Source organism: Salmo salar, chromosome 15 (assembly GCF_965601325.2).
Source record: "Salmo salar chromosome 15, fSalSal1, whole genome shotgun sequence".
NCBI lineage: Eukaryota > Metazoa > Chordata > Actinopteri > Salmoniformes > Salmonidae > Salmo > Salmo salar.
The window spans coordinates 96,799,064-96,814,908 of NC_138305.1; the positions used below are offsets into that span (position 1 = coordinate 96,799,064).

At 42.2% G+C, this 15,845-nt stretch overlaps 1 protein-coding gene across 1 annotated transcript; it reads right to left on the minus strand.

Moving 5' to 3' along the window:
* Positions 1-551: 551 nt before the first annotated feature.
* Positions 552-15,432, minus strand: gdap1l1 (ganglioside induced differentiation associated protein 1-like 1). The gene is made up of 6 exons (XM_014146940.3): positions 14,908-15,432; positions 9,297-9,489; positions 4,311-4,484; positions 3,323-3,417; positions 2,349-2,463; positions 552-1,881 (listed from the first exon to the last, which is right to left on the minus strand). The coding sequence occupies exons 1-6, from the start codon at positions 15,088-15,090 to the stop codon at positions 1,538-1,540; spliced, it is 1,104 nt and encodes a 367-aa protein (XP_014002415.1). The 5' UTR covers positions 15,091-15,432; the 3' UTR covers positions 552-1,537.
* Positions 15,433-15,845: the final 413 nt, after the last annotated feature.

Below are 15,845 nucleotides of genomic sequence, written 5' to 3' on the forward strand. Positions count from 1 at the left end.
TCTTTCAGTGCCAAACCAGAAATGTATGTTGATTTATTTTTATTATTTTTACCCAGACCTTATTTAAATGTAAATAAATCCTTGTAGTTATACAGTGTTAACCCTATTGACATTCAGCTGTGTACATGCTAGCACTCCTGAACAGAGGGGAACATTGTATAGGTCAGTTAGACTCCAGAGGATTTGGGTTGCAAAATTCTGGGAACTTTCAATCAATTCCCTGGTTTTCCAGGAATCCTAGTTGGAGGATTCCGGATTTCCTGCTTATTCTCTCCTAATTCTGGGAATCCTGGAGAGAATAAGGAAAGAATAAGCAGGAAATCCGGAATCCTCCAACTAGGATTTCTGGAAAAACCAGGGAATGTGTTGAAAGTTCCCAGAATTTTGCAACCCTAGTCACAGTTTTCTAAGAGGTTTAGTTTAAATGGCTAGTCATACAAGTCATTAAAAAAAAAACATGGATTATTGAACTAAAACTGGTGCTGCTCAATGTTGCTGGGATCAAACCAACCATGTCAGCTATTTATGTGACTATTTAACTGAACCATGTATAATTTCATAGTCACTCTATATGGACACTGTCAAAAGCCACTGAGTGATTCCTTGCTCAATATTGCGGACGGCTGAATTGACCCTTATAGTATTTCTCTATCAGACCCATCCTCTCTGACTTTAAAGTCAGAGACCACTTCATGATCAGCTCAAGACTGTGGTGTGAGAAATGACAATCACATTTTATTACTGAATTAATTGATGGAGTGCATATGATCTCATAGTGCTTTAAAGGGAGTGTCTGCATATGGCTGAGAGTGTCTGTTTACAGTCCCAATTCACTCCTTACCCCTTTCCTTTGGCCAGATCCTTCGATGTTTGCATATCTGAAGGGTCTGGATTGGTCTAAACAGTGGTGGAACTTACAAATCTGCAAACAAGAATTATGGTCAAGGGGGAAAAGGAACGGGAGCGATTTGGGACCGACTGGACGTCTCACTATACTATCTTCTCATCTGGCAGTTTCTGGCAGCACAGGAAGTATCAGAAGGATTTAATAAAATAAACCAATGGCCAACAAAGGCATGAAGGGCAATAGGTGAACGCCAAAACTGTGATGAAAAACGACTTAGTAAAACTATAGTGACATGCAGGGTGTGAATGAGCCCCACTTTGGATATGTAGATGCAATGTCAAAACATTGTCTGTCTCTCTCATGTGTAGGGAATATGATCATTAAAAACATAGAAATAAGTTTGTTCCCTTGATTAAAATAACTGGATAATGCATGCCTCCAAACTGAGCTAATAGAAAGTAATACTGTAGGTTGATAGAGAAATGAAATAGATGAAGGCATTGGAATACCAGAAAAATGTGCTGTTAACAATTCCTTTGTGTTTGGAATGTTCTTATAATCTTTGTTCACCTAGGTAAGTAATAGTGTTCCCTATATAGATTCATATTTTCCTCCTGTTGTAAAACATGACAGAAAAATTGAAACATCACACAAATACACAGACATTTAACACATGGAGGTGGGTGTTCACTACACATATTTCTTTTTTAGAAACCAATAGGCAAAGTACCCCATCCCTCCCAGAGAGCCCATGAGGAAAGAGGCCCCGAAGAAAGATGGCGGCTTCTTTTTTACCATTCGGAATGCATTGGGTAGAACTGCTGACAGAAGGGTTGTGTGGATGTCGCCCAGAACTTTTCGGAAAGCGTAGCGTTTTTGCACCCGCTCGAAAAAGGACTGGAGGTTGGGTCGGCTGCCGTCCTCCCAGTATTTCTTTGAGAGTCCCAAGAACTTAAGCCTGTGCAACAAGGCTCCCAGGCAGACATCAGCTAATGTAAATTCAGGTCCACATAGCCACAACTCACACTTTTGACCTGCCAAAATAAAACATGCTACTGTAGCAGAGTGGTACAAAGTAGCATGGTCCCAGATCTGTTTGTGCTATCTTGCCAACTGTAACTCCATTGGTCATATAAGACGGGACAAACAGATCTGGAATCAGGCTAGGAAGATGAAACAGTCGCCATGTCCAAATACCCATACTAAATAGTATGGGGGAAAATGAAAATAGTAAGCCGAATGCGTCATCTAATGCATGATTGCGTTGACTTTCGCCATTCGTTCATTTTGGTACAGCGCGTCAATTTATCTGATTATCAGCTGTTGTCAAACATGTGAGTCGGAAAAGAGGAGTGAATTCTACTAGATCAAATGGTTGAAATGAATGTGCAGTTTAGGTATGTCGTGCGGTAGTAGTATAGGTATTCAGACACGGCCACCATGTCTGATAATGTAATGTCTGAACTCAAGGACATAAACATCAATAATAATCTGCACTCACCTTCATACTCGATTGTCCTCTTTTCCAACTCGGCCTCTACCTGATCTAGTACCATGGCCAACTCTCCAAGGATCTTCTTTAGGTAGGTCACATTATCGTGGTCCAATATTTTTGCCTGTGAGCATAAGAACAAGCCCATGTCACATGTGAACAAACCTATCAATATGTCTGTCTATGCAGTCTCGTATTGTTGCTATCCGCTCATAGGTGAAGAAGACCTCTTGGAAGACCACAGAAAACATTGGTGGACAACATCTGCCAAGAGACTGTTCTCAGAACAGAGCACCTACCAGCTGTCTTGAACAACAGAGAGCTATGGCATGTCTTCGTCTGGGGTAAGCAAGCATCTCTATGTCCCCTTGAAATACAATAACAGAGTAAAATAAACCTATTTGTAACAGTGTAACTAATAACAATGGAAAATAAAGGTACTGACTAAAGGGCAGAGCCAAGCCGTTAAAAGGAAACGATTTTTTTAGCCAGCAGATTGGCCCCGGCAATGGCAGCTAACCATGTTGATTCATCATGGGTCGATACAGAACTAGCACAGACCCTGACACAAGCAATTTGGGTCATTTTGAAATATCTATCCTACATCACACTGAAACATTGTAAATAACAACCACGTTGGAATTGCTCTGCTTCGTAATAACTTACTCTAACTCATATTGCTTGATGTTTGTGTACAGTATGTGACAATATGAGTAGGACCATTATCAGGTCATCTTAACAATCTTGTGTGGTCATGTTCATTTAATGAAATCCTAATATGCCTCTAACATACAGAAACACATGCACACACGTAAATGCTATATAGGGCGACTGGAAAAGTCTATTGTTGGTATTGCATTATATCACTCATTGTTTTGCTCTTTTTACGCTTCTCGTGTCATGTGGTGCCATCCTAACCCTGTCTAGGGTCATGCTAACCCTAACCCTTCTCGTGCAGTGTCGTGCCATGCTACCAGTCTCACCATGAGTTTCTTCTGCTTGGAGAGGTATGGCTCTGTCAGCGTGGGTTCCTCGTGGTCCAGCTTCATCAGCTCAGACGCAGCATTGGCTAAGTGTCCTGAGGACGGAGAGATAGAGACATTAATGACTCCTGGATGAAATACTGCTCTGAGGTAAGAGACAATTGTCAGTGACTATCGGAGGAAATAGTCATTTGAAATCCTTCTGTGGTCTAAAGTAGTACCAAAACAGAGAGTGGATGTTCAATAACAACAAATTATAACTAGTGTATACTTTCCTACATACAAGAATGTAATGTGTTAGAAATACACAATTTACAAATGCGCAGAGACCCCATAGACTATTCTGTTTTCCTGCTAAATCTTAATTTCCCAGTGACAACCAATTTCAGTTATAAAATGTGAGAGATAAATAAATAAAGTGTTCTTCATGAAAACACATAAATGACTGATTAAAATATAAACATCATCGGTGAACTTCCTTAAACAAAGAAACAACAAATAAAGCATCAATATGATTTAACAGACGTCACACTGGCCAGGGGGATCTCTGGTTAACTGATTCCACTGCAGGGTTTAGGCCCAGACCAGCCTTTTTCTTGATTTACACAAACACGTCCATGAAGGAGCAATGCAGTGCCTGCACACTCAATTACCTAATATCTCCTACAGGGAATTAATGGCATTGCTTCCATGAACTTTGCTGTGATAAGGATTTTAATTTTAAACGAGGTCAAATTGGACAGCATGATTTGGTTGAGACACAACCTGTTAATAGGAAAATGTTGTGAGAATGCTGAATAGTAGTGCATTATTAATGGAACATTTCAGATACTATCAATCAAATTTATATTGAATAATTATATGCAATATTATATTGAATGTTATTTACATGTGTGTTTTCATGTCCTGCATATTCTACAGCAATATTTCTCATGAATTGTGAATTGGGTGTTCCCACTGTCAAACACAGAATTCTGACTTGACTTACTACGTATTTCAGCGGTGGCGTACTTTGGGATCATGGAGTCTGTGGTGAGCTCTGGGTGCAGGATACAGCCGTGGGTGTAAGCATCCATGGGCAGGCCGTCCAGCAGCTTACGGTACTGCTGCACACACTCGTGGACAGGAGAGCCAGCATCGGGAATCAGCTGGGCCACCGTTTCTACAAGGACACCAGGTTCAAACAGACAGAGGTGTGTACAGCACTGTGAAATAATTACACATATAGGAGTGTACAGCATTCTAACATATTAGGCCTGTAACTGTAACATAAAGATACAGCACTGTATACCAACTTTAGCCTTTACTTTATGTGCAACAGTCCACTTAACATATCACAAAGGATAACAATGGTGTATTAGGGGTATTTTCCTGTGAATGGAGTACACTCAGCTACAAAACTGTTTCTGAGAATGGGATCCATAGGCCAATAGACAGAAATAGAAGCAAACATTCCACCATATTAACAGATAGTTCTGTGTTTTGACTTTAAATTAGGACACCATACAGGTAGGCTATGGGCTGGAGAAGGCTTACTGATGTTGACTGATGATTGGGAGTGGGGACACAGGAAAGGCCCAGGGATATTCCTGTCTGTACTGTTTCTCCGGTTGCATGGCTCTAGGGTGGAGCCGATGCCCGGAGCTGCAGAGGGCCAGACTACTGACTAATCAGTCCAGGCCCAACATGCCGACCTGGGCATGGGTGTGGCTGTACGTGCTCTGGCTCTGGAAATCTGCTGGTGCTCTCTGCTGCAGCGCTAAGCAGCACAGGGGTGTGAATATCAAAGCAGGCTCCTTAAATCAGTTCTTAGCGCAAACAGAGGGGGCATGGCCTTGTCTTGGGCACACAATACTGCTGCACCGACATGGTGATGGTGCACAATGAAATGTCACACAGGAGAGAACCCAATGATCTCTGACTGTGTTACTGCTCAGTCACATTTACACTCTTACAAAAAAGGTGTTCCAAAGGGTTCTTCGGCTGTCCCCATAGGAGAACCATTTTTGGTTCCAGATAGAACTCTTTTAGGTTCCATGTAGAACCCTCTGTGGAAAGGGTTCTACCTGGAACCAAAAAGGGTTATTCAAAGTGTTCTCCAATGGGGACAACCAAATAACCCTTTTAGGTTCGAGATAGCACCTTTTTTTCTAAGAATGTATTAAGCAAATGGGCTACAGCTGACAAAATACCAAAACAAGATTCTCCCTGAGAAAGCATAAGGAGAGCATACGGAGAGCTTAGGGCTCTTAGCTATCATAAAATACTATGTGATTGGGCAGTGGATTACACCTTGCTGGAGGTAGGATTTCACCTGGGTCCACTACACTATAGGGTAACTTGAGTTGCCTTGGCAGGAGATTCTGTCCACTACTCTAATAGGATTTTCTCTGCTGCACCATCTGCACTTCCTAGGCCAGCTCCATCCCCTTTGGCTGGGTGCATTAGAAATTACACAGAGTTGAGAAAATATCTGTAAATCAAGCAGCTGAATGACACAACATCCTCTTTAGAATGAGTATGAGGTCTGAGTTACGTTCAGTAGGCAGAAAGCGTTTTCCAACGAAGTGAAACGGGGAGGTATACCACAGTGTGAACTTGTCAAATAAGCAAATGCTAAACGCTTTGCTACACTGTGCCCTGCTGAACACAAATCTGTTATTAAATTCGTTCATTAAAAATATCAACTGAAAATAATGGAGATGTCATCAAAATAGCTAAATTTGTTTAAAGTAAATGGGCTTCAAAGTAGCCAACGGACATTAATGACAAGAGCTGGGTTATGATATTGAGCAACCATTGAACCATAGCCTATCCATTGCCTCTGAAATCAGTGTACAGTCGTGGCCAAAAGTTTTGAGAATGACACAAATATTAATTTCCACAAAGTTTGCTGCTTCAGTGTCTTTAGATGTTTTTGTCAGATGTTACTATGGAATACTGAAGTATAATTACAAGCATTGTGTGTGTGTCAAAGGCTTTTATTGACAATTACATGAAGTTGATGCAAAGAGTCAATATTTGCAGTGTTGACCCTTCTTTTTCAAGACCTCTGCAATCCGCCCTGGCATGCTGTCAATTAACTTCTGGGCCACATCCTGACTGATGACAGCCCATTGTTGCATAATCAATGCTTGGTGTTTGTCAGAATTTGTGGGGTTTTGTTTGTCCACCCGCCTCTTGAGGTTTGACCATAAGTTCTCAATGGGATTAAGGTCTGGGGAGTTTCCTGGCCATGGACCCAAAATATCGATGTTTTGTTCCCCGAGCCACTTAGTTATCATTTTTGCCTTATGGCAAGGTGCTCCATCATGCTGGAAAAGGCATTGTTCGTCACCAAACTGTTCCTGGATGGTTGGGAGAAGTTGCTCTCGGAGGATGTGTTGGTACTATTCATTATTCATGGCTGTGTTCTTAGGCAAAATTGTGAGTGAGCCCACTCCCTTGGCTGAGAAGCAACCCCACACATGAATGGTCTCAGGATGCTTTACTGTTGGCATGACACAGGACTGATGGTAGCGCTCACCTTGCCTTCTCCGGACAAGCTTTTTTCCGGATGCCCCAAACAATCGGAAAGGGGATTCATCAGAGAAAATGACTTTACCCCAGTCCTCAGCAGTCCAATCCCTGTACCTTTTGCAGAATATCAGTCTGTCCCTGATGTTTTTCCTGGAGAGAAGTGGCTTCTTTGCTGCCCTTCTTGACACCAGGCCATCCTCCAAAAGTCTTCGCCTCACTGTGCGTGCAGATGCACTCACACCTGCCTGCTGCCATTCCTGAGCAAGCTCTGTACTGGTGGTGCCCCGATTCCGCAACTGAATCAACTTTAGGAGATGATCCTGGCGCTTGCTGGACTTTCTTGGGCGCCCTGAAGCCTTCTTCACAACATTTGAACCGCTCTCCTTGAAGTTTTTGATGATCCGATAAATGGTTGATTTAGGTGCAATCTTACTGGCAGCAATATCCTTGCCTGTGAAGCCCTTTTTGTGCAAAGCAATGATGACGGCACGTGTTTCCTTGCAGGTAACCATGGTTGACAGAGGAAAAACAATTATTCCAAGCACCACCCTCCTTTTGAAGCTTCCAGTCTGTTATTCGAACTCAATCAGCATGACAGAGTGCTCTCCAGCCTTGTCCTCGTCAACACTCACACCTGTGTTAACAAGAGAATCACTGACATGATGTCAGCTGGTCCTTTTGTGGCAGGGCTGAAATGCAGTGGAAATGTTTTTGGGGGATTCAGTTCATTTGCATGGCAAAGAGGGACTTTGCAATTCATCTGATCACTCTTCATTACATTCTGGAGTATATGCAAATTGCCATCATACAAACTGAGGCAGCAGACTTTGTGAAAATTAATATTTGTGTCATTCTCAAGACTTTTGGCCACGACTGTAGTTGGCAGCTATAGCACCAAGCTTCTCTGTCATGGGGGGGTGAGCATGAAGTATCTCCATCTGAACTGAGACGTCGTCCTTCATCCATAGGCCATGTTCAATATCCCCTCCAGCCTTCCTGGGATCATCCTTTCAGGACATTACATAACGACCCACAATCACCAGCACCTAAAATGACCCATAGGACCATGATAGGACAAACGACATACATACTTGAATTACACTTCCCTGATGAAAAACAGCAACATCTTAACCAATGTTTATAAACCTTAAAATAGCAACCTTAGGCTCAATAGAAACCTTAAAATATTCCTAATCTTTGCTATGCAGCCGCCAGTCACTAACTTCATGGACGATCATTGATCCTTGAGCTGCAATGAACCATATAATTGGCCAGTTAGATGTATCTCTGACATGTGCATAACTGCACCTAATATGATGATTGATAGGAGAAAAAATGGTTGATAGATATCTGTGTTCTTAAAATGTGCATACTGTTTCCTATGCAATCCATCACTGACTAACATCATCAACAAAGAGATCAAGTTAGTCTGAAAAGCAATACTTCTCCCAAAGTAACCGTGAAGACGGTATATTGTTTTACTATGCAGTCCCTCACTAAACATCATGGACACCGGAAGAGATGAGTAGTCTGAAAAGCAATACCCCCTCCCAAAGTTAGTCTCTATTTATTCAATGATCTGGTTGTAATAGCAAACTTAAAAAGACATAAAAATACTACGAAAATAGATCAATAGTAATGTCAAAAGCAATACCTCCCCCAAAGTAGACTTGGCCAGGGTTCTACATGGAACCCAAAAGAGCTCTACCTGGAACCAAAAAGGATTCTTCAAAGGGTTCTCCTATGAGGACAGCCAAATAACTATTTTAGGTTGTAGATAGCACCTTTTTTTACAAGAGTGTATACTCTATTATCTGATTGTATAGTGTATGCTATTCAGTTACTACTGTAACATCATGGATGAAAAGAGATGAGTAGTCTGAAAGGCACCTTAAAAAGAGCATGTGCAGTCACTAACATCAGATCACACTGCAGTCACTAACATCAGATCACACTGCAGTCACTAACATCAGATCACACTGCAGTCACTAACATCAGATCACACTGCAGTCACTAACATCAGATCACACTGCAGTCACTAACATCAGATCACACTGCAGTCACTCACATCAGATCACACTGCAGTCACTAACATCAGATCACACTGCAGTCACTAACATCAGATCACACTGCAGTCACTAACATCAGATCACACTGCAGTCACTAACATCAGATCACACTGCAGTCACTAACATCAGATCACACTGCAGTCACTAACATCAGATCACACTGCAGTCACTAACATCAGATCACACTGCAGTCACTAACATCAGATCACACTGCAGTCACTCACATCAGATCACACTGCAGTCACTAACATCAGGTCACACTGCAGTCACTCACATCAGATCACACTGCAGTCACTAACATCAGATCACACTGCAGTCACTCACATCAGATCACACTGTAGTCACTAACATAATGGAAAGAAATCAAGTAGTCTAAAAGGCAATACCTCCCCCAAAGTTAGCCTCTAGGTACTCTATGATTTGGTTGTAGTCTGAGACGATGGTATCTCCGTGGATGAAAACAGGCACCTCCTCCCCCAGATTGAGCCTCATAAACCAGGGCTCATTGTGCTCGGCTATAGGGAGACTCACATCCCTCTCTTCACACAGCAGACCCTTCTCATTGATCACAAGACGCACCTAGAGGAAGATTAACACAGAGAAACACGGGGAACAGAGACACAAGTTACATCTTCGTCTCATAGCTTGACTCTTGTTTATATGTGTTTTTGTGATTTAGTACAATTAGTACTCTAATGGTCTATGTTATTACAATTTTATAACACATAAATGTGCTTGGCAAGTTACTCTGATAGAGAAACTCATTCAGGTCTACAAAGGTTAATATTCAAAAGCAAATTGTAATTTGCTTTTCGCAATTTGGCTTATTGCTGCTACTTGTAGTCTACAATGTTTTGTTGAAGAACAATTAAAAAAGAAAACAATGATATCTCTATTTCTAACCAACTGCACACCTTAGAGCAGGGAACCCTGCTCTACCTACACAAGTACAGGCATAAAACAGGCCGTTAAAAGGCCTTAGACGAAGTAACAGTCATGCATCATTGCCAGACATAGGTCCTACATCTTTTGTGTTCCTATCCCCAGGCAAAATAATGTTTTGTTGAGCTCAATATGAAACAAAAATGGCTTCTGTGAGGCAGACAATATCCATTTACAGTGTCTATTTAAAGCCATGCCAAGCTCCATGGAGGGTTATTTGTAGAAATAAGATGAGTTCCTGTTCCTCTCATAGAATATTAGCTCAAAAGTATTGTGGAGCTCCTGCACCTAAATGTAAACAGTACCGGCACTCATCTAGTTCAGTCCAAGTCAAGTACTGTGTACAGTAGATCACACTATGGAGGTGAGGGGGCCATGGAGTGAGAAACATTGGACTTTTGTTGTAAACTTGTAACAAAACATCACAAAGTGTGAGTGCACCAACTCAGTAAACAGTTAGTGTAGGAATTGTTACCACTCCTGTCTAGTACAGGATAACCTTGCTATTGCGCACAGAGGGAGGAAGTCTGGTGCGCAAAACAGAACAGGAAGACCTTGTAGCTCACTCAATTTACTGTATAATTATTATTTTTCAAGAATACTGCAACAATTCCCATCACTGATTACGTATGTATTAGCATGACACCTCAACTTTAACAGTGACTGGAGTAGATGACTGTAGAGAAGGATTAGGGGATACAATCAACCAGACCAAGTGATTCAACAATGAGAAATATTACTCAATCATATTTATCTCTTAATAAATGACATCATCTCTGGTTGCAGCAATTGTATCAATCTAATTGCTAACCAGACAATTAATGGCACCCAAACATGAACTCGTCATCATAAACTGACATGGATCCACTGACAACCACTGGCATCTGAGCTGGAACCACCAGAGCCACAGATAGTTATAGAGATCTCTATATCTTACTCAGGGAACTTCTGACAACTGAGCTGGAACCACCAGAGCCACAGATAGTTATAGAGATCTCTATATCTTACTCAGGGAACTTCTGGCATCTGAGCTGGAACCACCAGAGCCACAGATAGTTATAGAGATCTCTATATCTTACTCAGGGAACTTCTGACATCTGAGCTGGAACCACCAGAGCCACAGATAGTTATAGAGATCTCTATATCTTACTCAGGGAACTTCTGACATCTGAGCTGGAACCACCAGAGCCACAGATAGTTATAGAGATCTCTATATCTTACTCAGGGAACTTCTGGCATCTGAGCTGGAACCACCAGAGCCACAGATAGTTATAGAGATCTCTATATCTTACTCAGGGAACTTCTGACATCTGAGCTGGAACCACCAGAGCCACAGATAGTTATAGAGATCGCTATATCTTACTCAGGGAACTTCTGACATCTGAGCTGGAACCACCAGAGCCACAGATAGTTATAGAGATCTCTATATCTTACTCAGGGAACTTCTGACATCTGAGCTGGAACCACCAGAGCCACAGATAGTTATAGAGATCTCTATATCTTACTCAGGGAACTTCTGACATCTGAGCTGGAACCACCAGAGCCACAGATAGTTATAGAGATCGCTATATCTTACTCAGGGAACTTCTGACATCTGAGCTGGAACCACCAGAGCCACAGATAGTTATAGAGATCGCTATATCTTACTCAGGGAACTTCTGACATCTGAGCTGGAACCACCAGAGCCACAGATAGTTATAGAGATCTCTATATCTTACTCAGGGAACTTCTGACATCTGAGCTGGAACCTGCAGAGCCACAGATAGTTATAGAGATCTCTATATCTTACTCAGGGAACTTCTGACATCTGAGCTGGAACCACCAGAGCCACAGATAGTTATAGAGATCTCTATATCTTACTCAGGGAACTTCTGACACCCGAGTTGGACTCACTGACACCCGAGTTGGACTCACTGACACCTGAGTTGGACTCACTGACACCCGAGTTGGACTCACTGTCATCTGAGTTGCTGACTGACAACTGAGTGTTGACTACTGTATAGATCTAGCAGTAGAGACCTACAGGCTCTGGGTTATACTGTTGTGATGAAAGTGTAAATCTCCAACCTGCTGCAGCAGTTTAGAATGACAGACAGTGGAGTATTGCTCTTCAATGGCTTCCAAATGTGCGGTTACATTAGGTTATCAAACTCCCGCTACAGTCATTCCTCCTGTGTGCACAATCCATAATTTACTGTATGACAGATGGATCATTGATCAAAGGAACTACTGTATGAGAAAACTATTCAGAAGTAGTTTAGATATCTTGATGCATTTCTAAAGACAGCAAGAAAAACAGGTTTGTACAGGGTAGTGCAATGACACAGCCATTTTCTGTCTGTCTCAGCTATTGTTGCAGCATCTTGGACATCCGCCTTAGTCCTCCTTAGATAAAAATTATGCAGGGACATACACTACATGATCAAAACTATGTGGACACCTGCTCATCGAACATCTCATTACAAAATCATTGGCATTAATATGGAGTTGGTCCCCCCCGCTTTGCTGCTTTAACAGCCTCCAATCTTCTGGGAAGGCTTTCCACTAGATGTTGGAACATTGCTGCAGGGACTTGCTTCCGTTCAGCCACAAGAGCATTAGTGAGGTAGGGCACAGATGTTGGGCGATTAGGCCTGGCTTGCAGTTGGCGTTCCAATTCATCCCAAAGGTGTTTGATGGGGTTGAGATCATGGCTCTGTGCAGGCCAGTCAAGTTCTTCCACACTGATCTCAACAAACCATTTCTGTATGGACCTCACTTTCTTCAAGGGGGCATTGTCATGCTGAAATAGGAAAGGGCCTTCCCCAAACTGTTGCCACAAAGTTGGAAGCACAGAATTGTCTAGAATGTCATTATATGCTGTAGCGTTAAGATTTCCCTTCACTGGAACTAAGGGGCCAAGCCTGAACCATGAAAAACGGTCCCAGATCATTATTCCTCCTCCACAAAACTTTACAGTTGGCACTAGTGTTCTCCTGGCATCCGCCAAATCCAGATTCGACCGTTGGACTGCCAGATGGTGAAGTGTGATTCATCACTCCAGAGAAAGCATTTCCACTGCTCCAGAGTCCAATGGTAGTGAGCTTTACACCAGTCCAGCCGACGCTTGGCATTGTGCATGGTGATCTTAGGCTTGTGTGCGGCTGCTCGGCCATGGAAACCTATTTCATAAAGCTCCCGCCGAACAGATAATGTGCTGACGTTGCTTCCAGATGCAGTTTGGAACTCATAGTGAGTGTTGCAACCAAGGACAGACGATTTTTACGCACTACGTAAAAATTCCCATTCTGTGAGCTTGTGTGGCTTACCACTTCGCTGAGCCGTTGTTGCGCCTAGACGTTTCCACTTCACATTAACAGCACTTACAGTTTACCGGGACAGCTCTAGCACGGCAGACATTTCCATGTAGAACCATCTGTGGAAAGGGTTTTACCTGGAACCAAAAAGGGTTCTCCTATTGGGACAGCCGAAGAACCCTTTCGGAACCCTTTTTTCTAAGAGTGTATGTATAAAATATACTCTATTTGCCTGTCTACAGGCCACATATATAGCTACTGAGAGGACAGAGGAACCAGGGGATCCTAACATTCCTTGTTCATTATCTCAACATGAATGCCCCATAACTATCATTAAACCAACCTCAATGAGAAGACAGGGTAGACTTTGCTTAATGACAGCACTGTTCAACCTAAAGGAATGCAACATCTCTAAATCCTGTATTGAGTGGAACCACGACGATGAGCCTCATGTTTTACTGGTACTGTTGAGTGACAACAGGCACAGATCAGCAGTAGCTTCCAGAGAAGCTCGTAGCCAATATCCTAATGGTTGACAGACGAAATCACACATCTTTGCCACATGGGGAGTGGAGCAAAGCTAGCTGAGCACAGTACAAACAGCTGTGAAGAGTGGATGTCTAATCAGGTGCAGAGCAACACTGGCCCATGTTGTCTGCATTGCATGATATTTCACGATGATTAGTAACTTACCATATTATGTCATATTGGTGCTAGGTGTCAATCCTGGCTTCACTATATGTGTATGTAGGGAAAGGTAAAGAATTCTGTCTCTACATTCAACATGTGTAATCTAGATTTGGTCTACATTGCCAATTTACATGTCCTTCAGGGCTTGAAATGTAAGCATTATGTCCGAGTATGGAAACATACTGTAAGCCTATCTATTACATATACTGCACATTGAAAAGCACATGCAAAGAGGATAGAATAAGATCAAAATGAGGTGGACATTATTTTTTCACAGAAAATGTTAGATGAGGCAATAATCTCAGACTTTGTCATCCTCCTGTTGGTTAAGTTGGCAGTTAACTCCTAATCTGGAAAGCTGTTGATAATAATGAAAGGAGATTGAAGCTCTGTTATAATGCGACATCTCTAACAGACGCCCCACGGCTGTACGGGTATAAGTGGCACTAACTCAAAACGCCGAGATGTCAAGGCATTGAGCTATGGTGGTCTGCAGACAACATGAATAAGATCATGCTCTACACATCTGAAGGGAAAGATCTCTGTTTCATAAAGACTCATGTGGGGTTCTGGCCAAGTCTATTGATATATTTCAGAATAACTTACAAGCGCTGCACTGAGAGAAAGCCACAGGGAGGGTTGAAATCTTGCCTTTCCTTTGTTTTTCACAGAGATACCTCATTTTACATCATTTATTTAGATTTGTCACGTCGGACCACATATGCGGTGTAGACTGATTTCTCATCGATGAGGGGAAAACTGTCAAAACAGACGTCTTCACCATCTTCTTCTCGCTGAATCATCCATTATTATATAATATTGATCACCTATCCAGCTATATACTATCTATCTCGTATAAACCAATGTCAAGGAAAATGTCCACACATGCTGCAGACGTTTCATAACGTCTCATATTGGAAATATTGCCAGAATTAAATAATTTCTAACACAGACCTATAACATTATATTTCAAATAATTCTTATCGAATAACACATTTAGCTCCTATAGCAGATATGACATGTAAGAGAGAGACACCTCCATTTCGTTTTCATGATGTCTGTGTTTTACCTTTTGAGAGGTGAAAGACTGCGTCCAGTGATACAAAACAAGCTTGTCTTTAGAGAAATTAGGTTTCGACTCGATAGCTGGCTCTTCGCTTTTCTCTCCGTCTGTCATTTCACCGTCTTCATCCAAGGCTGAGATGGGCCACCAGCTACAGTTGGTGGGGGTAACATTGTTGGAAGACGCCATGACAGAGGGGTTTGTGCGTATGAGATAGAACCAAGGGAGGGATAGAGGAGAGATGGAGGGAGGGAGGGACAGAGAGGAAAGGAAAGAGAGCGAAAGCGCAAAGGATTTCAGCACCACGAACTGAGCATCATCAATTCAACGCGATGTGGTATAATCAGTTTCGGACAGCGCCCGGTTCTGAAATCTAGATCGCTTTCGATAAACGTAGCTTGCAAAAATGGTACCGCGTAATCCACAGAACGCTAACCCTTAATAACTCAAATATGTAAATACGCTTACGATTAAATCAATGTATAGACTACATCACACACGCACAAACATGCGCGGTGGAAACCCCTTGCCAGTGATGGGAGGAGAGTGCATTTGACAAGAAGGTCAGAACAGGGTGTCGGAGAGCTGTTAATTAAAGACCTTAAAGAAAATATTTTTGAAACAATAAATAATAGTTTCCGACATTGATAGTTGCATTAAAACTCACCCAAAGGAACATTTGTGAAGGTGGAAATAAGATACAGCCCCCAGAATAAGATACAGCCGCCCCCCCCCCCCCCCCCCCCAGAATGAATGCACATGTATAAAGCAATTTGTATGTTTTTTGTGTTTTTGAACCGCAAATATTGCAATGATAGATCCGTGCCAGTAGAGGGGGCGACATAACATGTTTGGGCTGAGCATTCAGGATCCGAGTCACTGGACTATAGTGCCAAAAGATATCCCAAGCAAGCCTCAAGGCGGCGTAAAGCTAAGTGTGCAAA

Coding starts and splice junctions, on each gene's coding strand:
- gdap1l1 (XM_014146940.3), bottom strand. CDS start 15,090: ATGGCGTCTTCCAACAATGTTACCCCCACCAACTGTAGCTGGTGGCCC. Junction 9,490..14,907: donor AGTCTTTCACCTCTCAAAAG/GTAAAACACAGA, acceptor ATCTTCCTCTAG/GTGCGTCTTGTGATCAATGA. Junction 4,485..9,296: donor AGAGGCTAACTTTGGGGGAG/GTATTGCCTTTT, acceptor GTGTCCTTGTAG/AAACGGTGGCCCAGCTGATT.